General features: G+C 41.2%; 1 protein-coding gene across 1 annotated transcript; it reads left to right on the top strand.

Annotated features, from left to right (window-relative positions):
- Positions 1-709: 709 nt before the first annotated feature.
- chata (choline O-acetyltransferase a) lies at positions 710-12,691 on the top strand. Its single transcript, XM_062520390.1, has 14 exons — positions 710-757; positions 2,215-2,406; positions 2,767-2,885; positions 3,526-3,579; positions 4,280-4,460; positions 6,785-6,962; positions 9,532-9,701; positions 9,778-9,878; positions 10,146-10,274; positions 10,584-10,706; positions 10,810-10,951; positions 11,139-11,201; positions 12,240-12,377; positions 12,473-12,691. Exons 1-14 carry the CDS (start codon positions 710-712, stop codon positions 12,689-12,691), a joined length of 1,857 nt encoding a protein of 618 aa, XP_062376374.1.
- The last annotated feature ends 843 nt before the right edge of the window (positions 12,692-13,534 follow it).

The raw sequence follows: 13,534 nt of genomic DNA on the forward strand, positions 1-13,534 counted from the left end.
CATCTTAAGTGGTAGGCTACCTGAGCGCTAATTTCGCTCAATGATTTGGGGAGCCAGTTGTGAGCTGGACGAGAGATGCGAACTGTCAGCGGCTCTGCGAATTGGGAGGAGCTATCTTAGCAGCCGGAATCAAGTATCTACCTTCTCATTGCTCCAGCTTGGCAATGGTGGGGAGGCTAGTTGGCCAAAGGTGGAGGGAGGAACATAGGTGTACATCTGGGAACCTGGATTTGTCACCCGAAGCAACAAGAACGAATATGAAACTTGAGGACAAACTTTCTGCATATTTGAAGGATCTGTCCCTATGGTAAGTCAAATATTTGTAATTTAAGAATAGTTCAAACGCTGGTGTATTTTCACTTAGCCCATGTCAACTTACTGGGCATCGGTCCCTAATAAGAAGTGGGGAAAAGCTCAAATATAGATCCTGCTGATGCTATACTTCGAATGTGTCCAATTCCCTTTATTGGCTTACTTGTTATTAGCCTTCTGGTTTAACCATGCGTCATGTGTATAGCATATAGACGTGTAGGACTGCTTGGCGTTTCTATTGTGTTAAGGTGTTATATATTATTATTATTATTTATTAATTTATTTATTTCTGTATACAAACACATGTGTCTGTGAATCCTCAGAATGTCAAGCACAAGCTGTTAGGCTACCTGTCCTCCACTGGCTGTAACTCCATTTGATCGAGCAGGCAGAGAAAATGCCAGTATTGGAGAAGGAACAATCAACCAATCCTGGCATCAACAATGTAAGAAAACAGCCATCACTCAAGACTGTTTTCATAATGACTAGATATATAAGATTAATTCATCACAGAGATAAGTCTGCTAATCATATGCATGGGTAAAGACTCTGACACCCTCTCTCTCTCTCTCTCTCTCTCTCTCTCTCTCTCTCACACACACACACACACACACACACACACACACACACTCATACTCTCTCTCTTTCTCACACACACACACACACACACACACACACACACACACACACACACACACACACACACACACACTCTCTCTCTCTCTCTCTCACACACACACACACACACACACACGCGCACACACGCACACACAGTTCTATTTTTTTTTTTTTTTTTTGTCATGCCTTACACCATAATATGTAACATTGTTTATCCAAGTATGTTGGTCTTCACTTCGAGCAAAATGTCTCTGCTTTACAAACCCTGCCACACAAAATTATTTCAAATATTGTTCCTCTTCATGTGCAAGGGTTGGGCATGTCATTGTTTGCATTTCCTATTTGGCATAATAAAGTTATAAAGAAATCATAAAGGCATCAAGGACAAGGAGGTGGTGTAGTTCTGCTGTCATTTAGGCTACAGGTTTGTTTTCAGTCTGCCCTGGACTCACTAGCCTTTGGAGCTGGCCTATCCTTACTTCGCCTTTGTAAAATTGATTTAGTGGGTCCTCAGTGATTTGTTCTCCTTAGGCTAACCTTAACATGAACCATAATGCACATTGCTATTAAAATCACCACTGCCCGTAGCTATATGCTATACAGTTCATTTTTATAGCAAACAGTAATGTCAAGATCGCAACAGGTCATTCCATCCTTTGACTGTCAAAGTATTGTTAGAAAAAGTATTCTATGTCTTCCATGGTATTATTATTAATCACATTCATACCATATCTTCACGAACACACAAGACTAGACCAACACATACACAGTACACAAACAGGGTGGCCACAACACACAGGGTTTGACACATGAAGTATAACTAAGGGAAGACTACACATGCTAACACATACTCCAGGTGAACACAACATGAAATAATACAACAACACAACAACAACAACAAAAACAACAACAACACCTGAACCCTCCCGCAATGCACCCTGGGAGCCAAAGTCTCGGACAGCTCGGCTTGGGCCGCTACAATATTATTGTCCAAGATATTCGATCAAAGTGACGCAAATGAGGCTTGAGGCGGTGGATTAATTAATCAAAAGTGAGCAACAAGGGCAGGCAAAATGGGAATAATGAGAACCGTTTAGACTCTATGAGCTAAGCCCCGAATGTTTTCAACCACTAACGACGCCCCTGAGTAACTGAATAATCGGTTACTAGTAGGCTACCAGGCATGAAACCATTATTGAAGTAGCATAGATTTCATGTGTGTAGGCCTTTACTATAAACAAATGTTTCCATAAGGTTCACTCTTCTCATTTTGCTTTGTGATAGGGTTTGCCTAAGCTGCCAGTTCCTGACTTACAGCACACACTGGACATGTATCTTAAGTGTATGAAACACTTAGTACCTGAAGAGAATTTCAGAAGGACCAAAGGCATTGTGGATAAGTTTGGAGCCCCCGGAGGAGTGGGAGAGATGCTTCAGCAGCAACTTCACAAAAGGAGAGACAGCAAAGCAAACTGGGTAGGAAATGAACTAAGACAAAGTCGATTTAAAAATTGACCATTAGGTCAGGAATCAGGATCAAAATGATCGGTTTGAAATTAAAGTCTTAATATTTGTATTTATCAGAATTCAGGGGATTATGACAAGATCCATTTTAAATATAGTAATACAGTAAACAAGAGAAGTTCCACGTTCCACAAATATGCTGTTCCCACCAGCCCATTATGGCTCCTTTTTATTATTAAAAGGTCTACATGTAGGCTATTTAGTGTTTCTAATGTCTTTTCATTAAAAAAAAATCATAGTCTTGTCCTGGAACAAAAAACAAATGTATAAGGATGAGCAGGTAATCTCTCATATTTACTCTCATTTTCACAGGTTTATGACTACTGGCTTGACGATATGTACTTGAATAACAGATTAGCATTACCAGTGAACTCTAGTCCAGTTATGGTTTTCCCAAAACAAAACTTCAAGACTGATAGTGATGCCTTAAGGTACTGCATGTTCAGTATATTTCCGTATATGTGTCTCCCAAACATTTCTTCTATTACACAGCTAAATCCTTCATTATGCAAGTTTATTATGAAACTAAAATGTAACAATTTGAATAATTTGGTTATTTGAAATGGGCTAATGTAGATTTAATTTGCATGTTACTTCAATGGCCACAACAGCCACCCAACACAATGAAAAGAATAACTGGTTATGAACAAAAGTAAGATCTGGTCGTTTACCCTTACATCTTATGCCACTTATCTCTGACTGCATCAGCTGATTAATGCATTGTAACACTGAGTGTGCTTGACTTTGACAAAGCTAATTTGCCTGTGTACCATAATTTCCCGACTATAAGCCGCGGCTTATACATTGATTTTGAAAAAAAATCTTCAGCTATGAGGTTAATACAGGGGGGCAGTTAATATGGTGTGAATATGGTTTTGTTTCTTTTAACTTGCATAAAACACTGCGGCTTATACACAATGCGGCTTATATGCAGGAACACTTCATTCTATGTTCAGAACATACTCTGAAAGATGCATGCTACTCTATGATGCTACTACATGAGTAGATCTGCCTGGAAACATCATCGATGGTCACTAGTGGTCAATTGTCACTACTTTGACTTCCTTTCAGATTTGCTGCTCATCTCATTTCTGCTGTACTGGAATATAAAACATTACTGGAAACGTAAGTATAGAGATACTTTACAATTCTCACTGTAGTCTGACTCTGGTGTGGAAATAGTGAATTACACTGTATCGTCCTAGAGGCTGAAACTTTCAGTGTTCTTGGAAGCTTTAATGTTCTTGGAATATTTCTTTGAGAAGACAGGTTGAGGACATGTCTTTTCTTTTCTTACAGACCGACATGATGAGCGTTCATGTCAGTTTCAATTGCATGGGAGGGAGGGGGCAAACTAGCTCTCTGTTTTGTTTGAAACATCAACATACCGAAGTGGGCAACACTTTATTTGAAGGGGTCTACATAAGGGTGACATGTAACTGTCATAAGGCGGTTACATGTGGACCCCCTCAAATAAAGTGTTACCCAGAAGGGACATACTGTAGCTGTGCTTATAGAACCATTGATGATACATTTCGAGCTCTGTAGCAGGGCAACATAACTGGTTCCATGGGTTCCTAAGAATAGATCATGATAAGTTGTAACTTGTTAACCAATTAAGTTCTCTCCAGAAGGACAATTATTGCCAAAAATCAATAGGATCATGCCAAAACAACAATACTCTGGAATCAATGGAAACATGTCAGAACATCAATACTCAGGATTCAGGAATGCCTTACCTATATTATGTATCATCAACTTCAGGGTGTGGCATAACTGTCCCAGTAATACAACGGTTTGCTAAATGTGAATGTTGTGTTTTCAGACATGACCTGCCGGTGGATTTTGCCCGGGGTCAACTAGCTGGGACTCCACTATGTATGGAACAGTACTATAAGCTCTTCACATCCTATCGTCTTCCTGGGCCAAAAAAAGACACACTAGTTGCCCAGAAGAGCAGTGTGATGCCTGAGCCAGAGCATATCATAGTTGCCTGCAAAAACCAGGTCAGGAGAACCAAATGCTTTACTATTTGGCATGACAATTGGCATGGACTTTCTGTTTTATTTTGTTCACACTGAGTAAGGAAATGTTGGAAATGTTCAATGTTTGTGACACATTTAGGGTGATTGTCAATGGCATGAATGAGTACAAGCTTTGTTCTGGAAGATCAAACCTAACCATTCTGAGTATGCTACTCAACTCCTTGAGCAAGCTCTCACCACCCGTTGTCTTAAACCAGTGGTTCACATCTCACAAGGGGGGTGTGCGGTAAATGAAATACATCACTGTCTTTAGTCTGACCAATAAAAAAACTAAAAAGACAGGCTACCATTTGATTTGCATATCCATTGGTTGCAGGTAGAATTTTATTATAGGTGCATTCTCTAGTGTTACAGTAAGAGCAGCCTTTTAAGGCTCAGCACATTCCTCCTCATTTCGGGTTGCAAACGCACAAGAGTGCAGTAGGCTCCACTTTTAAACCATCGTGGCGACCTACTGACTGAGTGGCCAAAAAAATCAGTATGGTGATATCGGCGCAAGAGTCCTCATTGAGATACACCAAATAAAACTACATGATATTCTTCCTTGTGATGCACCAAATAAAAGTGTGGTTATAGCCTATAGAGAAGAGATGCAGAAGTGCCGTTCACCATGTTACAAGTTGATGAACCTCTGAAATGATTTTGGAAACATTATGTTAAGGTACGAAAAACTCTTTAGTGTTGCTTAAAAGCTTTACAGAGGATCCAGAATATAGCAGCAGCTCGTTTTTCATCAGCTGAAAAGGGCACATACAGTATCACATCATTGCTCATCTCTCTTCACTGGTTTCTTGAGAGTGCACTGCATCACACAAATTTCAAAGTTTTGACAGTAGTAAGTAGCAACTCAACAGCACCTAACTAAACCCCTTCATACTGGTCAGTACTGGCCAGTAGAATAGAATATACACTTTTTTGATCCCGTGAGGTAAATTCAGTTCTCTGCATTTAACCCAAATTAACCGAATTAGTGAACACACAGCACACAGTGAACACACAGTGAGGTGAATCACACACTAACCCAGAGCAGTGAGCTGCCTGCCCAACCAGCGGCGCTCGGGGAGCAGTGAGGGGTTAGGTGCCTTGCTCAAGGGCACTTCAGTATGCCATTTCACCCACTATATTCTAGCCTGGATGCCAGACCGAGGTTTAGCCCCACCTACATCCTCGTCAGGCTAACTATATTCTGCATTATCTGTATAATTAGCGTTATCTGGTTGTGCTGACACCAGTGTCCCAGGCAATGCCTCTTATGGTGCCACACACTCCAGTCCACATGCTCTGCAAAATCACTCCCAATATTCTCAAAGCAGATGAGGATTCTATTTATCTGGAAAAAAACAACAAAAAACTTTCCCTGACCTAAATGGAGATTAAGATCAAAACCAAAAGACATTCTTCGTGTAGCCTGATTACCATCGACTTGAAAGGCTCTGCGAGACTTTAGTCTGACCAAGAGCCTGTGCTACGTCGGTTTCTCCAAGCGCTTGGTTGACCCGCCTCCTTTAAGTGCCTCGATTTGCTACTGGTCGATGTCAGAAAGCGGTTTGCCGAGTTTAAACCAATAACAACACTCTTTCTTCTGCCTTGAACACGCCTCTACCCAGAGCCGTTGGAGCTGCTCAAAGTTGATTGGTTCTCGATCAAAGGGGGCAGTTCCGCAGATTTGGGGAATTCAGAAATCCTTCCCGATTAGCAGTTGACCAGACCAGCGACAGCAACGCCGAAGGTGTTACGTCACTGGGAGGGCGTGCCAGGCTATTCTTCGTGGCACTTTCAGTTTATTATTGTTTGCATTTTATCAGTGTACCAACTTTTTGAACTTTTTTTCTTTTAAATTACTAAATTGAAATGTAAGTTCAGCACCAGTTGAAAACATCAAAGGGTCAGACAGCTGTGGTCATCATTGGTGAAGTGAACTTTCAATAATAGTCTCAATTACCCTGCATGAGATTTACACCAGTAATAATAGGAGGAAGAGATGGGCTTTTCACTTTCAGTAAAGGAATATAATGTCCGCAACACTGATGAATTGCTCCCGTGAAAAAGCAACGTTTTGACCCTACTGGTCCAAATGGTCACCATTTGCCTGATGAAGAAGACCCAGTAGGGTCGAAACGTTGCTTTTTCACATTAAACAGGAGCAATTTATCAGTGTTGCGGACATTACATTCCTTTCCTAAGCTATACTCTCCATTTGTCCTGCGCCTGCAAGGTGGGATGTGCACACAGCTACTCTTCTTGTTTTCACAACCAGTGGTTGCTCTTGCCATCTTTCATGACAGTTCTTTGTTCTGGATGTGGTGATCAACTTCCGGCGTCTGAATGAGAAGGATTTATACACTCAGTTGGAGAAGATCAGCAAGATGGCCGCCAATGAAGAGGAACGTCTTCCACCCATTGGCCTTCTGACCTCAGAGGGGCGCACAGAATGGGCAGAGGCTCGCCACATCCTTATTAAAGGTCAGGAAAATACTATTTACTAGATCACTTACGCTATGATGTTAGTGTGGCCTCAGTGTACTGTTACAACACACATATAGAGGAGCAATTCAGTTCAATAAATGCAGAGATGGAATTTCCCTCACGGGATCAAAAAAGTATATACTATATAAATAATATCCCCTTGTCAAGGTGTGTCAGCGCTGTGTGGAGGGCTGTAACGATAGCATCCTCTGTGGACCTGTTTTGCCTGTAGGCGTCCTAATGCTGGTCCTGGTTGAGGTCTGCAGTCGTTCAGAATGCTGATGTTGCTTTGCTTGGGCACTGGAAGGATGGTTGCTTTTATGAAGCAGGTCGGTACAGTCGCTATGGCTAGACATACTGAAGATGTTCGCAAAGACATCTACAAGTTGGTGGGATTCTCTGAGCACTCTTACTGGAATCGCGGCAAATCCCTCTGCCTTCCTAGAGTTCATAGACCTCAAGGTGTATCTCACTTCCTTTGCTGTTACCGTAAGTGTGAGGTCTGTGTCAGCAAGGGGTGGCTCTGTTATCTACTCCAGATGTTTCAAAACGGGCGTAGAAATGGTGAGCTCCTCCTCCAAGGAGGCATTGATGTTTAGTTCACAGCTGCCCCTGTAGTTGATGATTTGTTGTATTCCTTGCTTCACCCGTGTTGGATCTTTGTTAGTGAAGTGACCCTCAATCTTTTCCTTGTCCACAGCTTTTGCCTGCTTGATGCCCTTTTTGTGCCTGGTTGTGCTATTTAAATGCTCTGTCTCTGGATTTTAAGGCTCGCTCAGAAGTGTATGGACCTACAGTTCACAGTCATCCAAGGTTTCCTGTTAGAGGGATGCGTGTGTTGATTTTTTAAACACAGGTCCTGATGTAACTGAGGACAGCAAAGGCATGTTAAATAGCAAGAGAGAGTATAAAGTGCAGTGTGTGTGTGTGTCCATGTTCAAGTGTGCAATAAGCGTACTGTAAGTGCAGCTTATTTGGTCTTGTGCTTGTTCAGGATACAGATGGCTTGAGGAAAGAAGCTTCTCCTCAGGTCCTGTAGCAGCAGAGATGTGTGCCTGACCTTAGCGCTCTAAAAGGTCCATGGTCAGGATGTGAGGAGTACCGTATACTTTACAAGATTGGGCCTTGGCATGTACTCTTTTCTTGTAGGTATCCTGCAGGGTAGGGAGATGTGCTCTGTTCCAGTTGATAGCGGTGGATAGGTGAGCAGTGAGAGGGGAGAAGGGAGTGAAGGACGAGGGCTGACATTGTTTGTTACATTCCAATTGAAAATACTGCGATGGAACTGATTTTGTTGCACACATTCGGTTGCGTGGCTTGCAGTTAGGACACGGTGTTAGTGATAAATGTTAAAACTCTCTGTAAAAGAACAGCTCTGCTGAAAGGACATTTGACTGTTGGCTGTTAATATGATAGCCTACTGTGTACCACAGTAATTCTCAGACATTATCACGATAGCACATGTACTGTGCATCCTCCACTTGTGCCGTTGTAGCCTATGATGCGTCCTGAGGCAAACAGGCTACAAACACAACACCCAGAACATGCCTTACTCCGTATAATTACTCCTTTCCGTCTTCACACTTTTAAGAGAGAAATTAATACTGTGTGCACTGAGGAATGTCATTGCTTTTAGAGGTATTTCACAAAAATCTTAGCTGCTACTGTGTTTTATGTAAATGTGTTAATGTGTTTGTCTTTGTCTGGAACTATTTGTTTGGCTGCCATTTTGACCAGGACTCCCTGGCAGAAGAGACACTCAGTCTCAATGGGACAATCCTGGCTAAATAAAGGTTAAATAAAATAAAATAAAACACTCTGCCCACCCTCACGCTGCACGCAATACTGTACATCACATCCCACACCAGAGGCTATAAGACATAGGGGCTTATTTTATGCCAATGTCAAGGCGGTCCTCGGGCGGTCCTAAAGATGGCGCCGGTATTATACTGTGACGTAACAGGACTTCTACCAATAGTGATGGCTTGTTGCCTAGTTTGGACAAGGGGCTTGAACAGAGGCAGTAGATCAAAATGCCACCCCTGGGAAGATCTGATCACAATATGGTCTACTGGCTCTGTAAGCCCTTTGTCCAAAGGCAACAAGCCATCACCCGCACAATGAAGAGATGGTCCAGTGAGACTGAAGAGGCTCTGAAGGACTGTTTTGTTAATCTTATGTTCGTGAGTCCTCATTTTCATGCCCCCAGAGTGTAGCACACTGGGGTCTTCTCAATCCTCTGTCCTCGGTTCTTGATCCTCGGTCCTCCGGCTCCTTTACACTGATCTATAAAAGAATGATGGGGCGGCAACAATGGGATAGATAGATTGAGGACCAAGGACCAAGGACCGAGGTTTGAGAAGAGCCCTATAGCTGCCTGGCAGTTCTAGCTGTTGACTGCAGCAACTCAAGCAAGGTAGAACCGATTGTTTTCAGTTTGTTTTGCACCGACAGTATTAGGTGTTTCCAGGAGAGAGATTTATGTGAAAAATCGCCGGAATTCTCCTTTAAGCGCTTTTTAAGCAACGTTTACTAACAGTACAATTTCTCATTCTATACAATACAGATTCTACCAACAGAGACTCCCTGGACATGATTGAGAGATGTTTGTGTTTGGTGTGCTTGAATGAACCTAGTGGCTTGCAACTTACTGACACCAACCGTGCCTTGCTGATGCTCCATGGAGGAGGCCCAGAGAGAAATGGGGGGAACCGCTGGTATGACAAACCCATGCAGGTAGAAGCTCTCCTAAGGTCTACAGATGAAAATTGTTTTAGCTTTAATACTGATATTGATATTGTAACCCTCTCAGTTTGTCATAGGGTCAGATGGGTGCTGTGGAGTTGTATGTGAACATTCACCTTTTGAAGGGATTGTCCTTGTCCAGTGCACAGAGTATCTCTTGAAATACATGTAAGTCTGAAAGACAGAATTAATATGAGCGTCAAACAGTTATTCTATACTCAAACCCAACAGACGATAAAGATAAAGCTCATCAGACTATTTGTACGACATTGTTATTTAGATATGTACACATTAACTGTCCCACTCACTGTTCGTCTTAAACACATAATTACGGGAATTCTGCAGTTGATTTCCCTTTCTCACATGTCCGTAATTAACAAAGTGGCTAATAGGAAAAGCCCAGAAATTGATTTGGTTTCTGTGTGCCTCCTAAAGGAAAGGAAGCCCATCTAAGTTGGTGAGGGCGGCCAGTGTGAGTGAGCTACCAGCCCCAAGGCGACTGCGTTGGAAATGCTCTTCGGAAATCCAGGCTCTTCTTGCCGCCTCAGCAGACAAATTACATCGGCAAGTCAAATGGATGGACATGGACATGGACACACACGCACACACGCACACACACACACACACACACACACACACACACACACACACACACACACACACACACACACACACACACACACACACACAAACAGACACACACAAACACACAGACACAGAGACACACAGAGACAAGCACACATACACACACACAAACAGACACAGAGACACACAAACAGACACACACGATGTATCCTATAGACGTGTAGCTCTAATTATCATCAATGTACTGTAGATAAATCATAACTACTCTAACAATTTATTTATTTGTAGACTTGCTAAAAATCTGGATATGAATGTTCATAAGTTCACCAAGTATGGCAAAGAGTTCATCAAGAGGCAGAAGATGAGCCCAGACGCATATATTCAAGTAGCACTTCAGTTTGCATATTACAGGTCAGTTTAATTACTAATCAACCCGTTAAAGTGATGTATTTACACAAAGATAGAATATGAAAGCATTTTTCAACTGTTGTTTTATTTATTCTCAATAACGTAGGTGTCATAGAAGACCTGTGTCAACTTATGAAAGTGCTTCCATTCGTCGATTTCAAGAGGGCCGTGTGGACAATATTCGTTCAGCCACATTTGAGGCCTTATCTTTTGGGAAGGCCATGACTGATGGAAGGTCAACATTCTCAGTAAGTTACATGTTGTACTGGATTAATGTCAACCTGAATATCAGAAAAATGTATATGCATCATTTAGGCTTTCTTTCAATGCATGATAATGATATAAAAATAATAATAACCATAATAATAATAATAATTATAATAATTATAACTATATTATAATATACTTAATTATATTGCCTTGTGCTTTTTCAAGAATGATGAAAAGATGAAAATTCTTAAGGATGCCATTAATGCCCAGACGAATTACACTATCTTGGTAAGCTGCAGTAGCTCAGTGTGCATACACATACAGGCCTGGATCCAGCTCTCGGTCACAGAGGGGGCCACAGAGATTTTTGGGGGGCTAATTATCAGAGGAAGAACACTATATTTTAGTAAAGTAATTTGGCTCTAGTGCACTTAAAGGAATTATCCGGAGTAAAATGCACTTTAAGCCAAACCGAAGTATCCCCAGGTCTTTATGTGGTCGGATAGATTGATGAAATTCATTCTGGACTCTCTATCCGACCACATAAAGACCTGGGGATACTTCGGTTTGGCTTTAGGGACCCTCTACTCACTACCACGTAAGTGTAGTGTTGTTTGGAACTGTAGAAGAGGTATACAAATAGCATTTTGTAGTGGCGAAATGACATGCCCGGTTCACTTCCAAAACAAGTTTTGGCTAAAAACGGTAAAATCGAACTTTCTCAAAACATATCCGAATGACATGATTTGATGTCAACTCAACATATGTGCTCCCAATCATCCGTAAATTGAGCTAAAGTGTATTTTACTCTGGATAATTCCTTTAAGGGGTGATATAACTAATTATCTGGCGTGCTTGGCTGAAGAGTTGAATGAATGGCTTGGCTGATTTTGAGTTGAATGTTTGGAACTAATCTTGTACTTTTGATGATATGGAGTTTGAACAACCACCGTTGAAAATTTAAATTCTGATCTGAGAAATGTACCAAAGCGACAGAGAAAAAAGTTAGGTTTAGGCTATGCTCCACTGTGCACAATTTCGATTCAGACTTTTTGAATTCAGTGTTAGCACTCAGTGAATCTATGGTTGACAGTGAGGAAAAGGGCACACTACATACTCACGCATAGACCATTTACTTTCACATCACATCGCACATTTGTGCATTTCTTGTCTCTTAATTTATGTGAAATACTGTATTTTTGCAAAAATGTATTATTTCCATTTGTATAGAGTATCAGGATACTGGATATCAAATGCTGAAATGCCCTACATATTGTATAGTGGTCACAAGAATTACTTATTAACATATACACCTCACCATTTTAGGCTATTACAGGCATGGGCATTGACAATCACCTGTTGGGGCTGAGAGAAATGGCTATGGAGTTGCGCATGGAGATGCCTGAAATCTTCACCGATGAGACATATACAGTCAGCAATCAGTACATCCTCTCTACAAGCCAGGTATCAAACAAGATAAGAAAATACATAAATCAAATAAACTTTCATAAATGTGAGGTATACATGCAAATATCTCACTGTATCCAATTCCTCTTCAGGTACCTACTACAGTAGATATGTTCTGCTGCTATGGTCCTGTAGTCCCTAATGGCTATGGTGTATGTTACAACCCCCAGTCAGATGCCATTCTCTTCTGTGTGTCCAGTTTCAATCACAGTGATGAGACTTGCAGCAACACATTTGTGAAACATCTAGAGGAGTGCCTGTTGGAGATGGAAGGTCTATGCCTCAGAAACAGTGGTGTTGCTTCAAGTTGATAAAATGTAGGATCTTGTGGATAAGTTCTGAAATTGGTCCATGGGTTTAAATAGCGTGAGCCAATAATCTTATTCGGACGTTGTGCTAAAACTCTAAAGGTATAATTGCAAGATCCTAAAATAGTCCGTTCTGAACGCACCCATTTTAAATAGGAAAATTAAGCCACTTTATAAATAGTCTAAGGCGGATTGCATTCAAAACATTACTTGAGAGTGGTTATGATGAGATCATACATCTACTCTCGTGGAAGTGGGATCTGTAGAGTAAAAGACTTTCCTATTTCAGTTACTTAAGCCAATTTTGTTACTTTTGAAATCTTGCTCATCATGATTCCTGAAGAAAGTAAGCAGAATGAGGTTTTTAGACACTTCCATTCATGGTTGCAGATGGTTAGCAATATTAAGTTACCTAATGTAATATCTACCTATCCTGAGATAATGCTGATTAGCTAGACAACTAAGTTACTATCTACCAGGCAGTATGTAAGGAATAATGTTTTGTCTGCCAGTCCCAACAAAGCAAACAGCACCCCGGCGCGAAAGTGGAGGACTTCACAAAAATGATCTTGATACCATTTTGTGGCTTCTTCTGACAAAACAAATAGTTCTCCGAACAGGTGTTGTGTGGCAATGTCTTACTTGCTGACATACACTTTCAATGAAATTCCATTGCAATAAACAAAGGAACTACTTGCGGAATGATATGTAAGACACAAATTAAAAGCACAAAACCTGTTGCTATTGACAGTGGTCATTATATACTTTGCTGTAGTAATTCTAGTTTTAACAAACCTTTGAATGTTGGGAAGGCCCATTCATGTAAATAGAACGTTCTGCTCTGCA

This window comes from Sardina pilchardus, chromosome 18 (genome assembly GCF_963854185.1).
Source record: "Sardina pilchardus chromosome 18, fSarPil1.1, whole genome shotgun sequence".
NCBI lineage: Eukaryota > Metazoa > Chordata > Actinopteri > Clupeiformes > Clupeidae > Sardina > Sardina pilchardus.

Coding starts and splice junctions, on each gene's coding strand:
- chata (XM_062520390.1), top strand. CDS start 710: ATGCCAGTATTGGAGAAGGAACAATCAACCAATCCTGGCATCAACAAT. Junction 6,963..9,531: donor TCGCCACATCCTTATTAAAG/GTCAGGAAAATA, acceptor TATACAATACAG/ATTCTACCAACAGAGACTCC. Junction 10,275..10,583: donor TCAGCAGACAAATTACATCG/GCAAGTCAAATG, acceptor ATTTATTTGTAG/ACTTGCTAAAAATCTGGATA.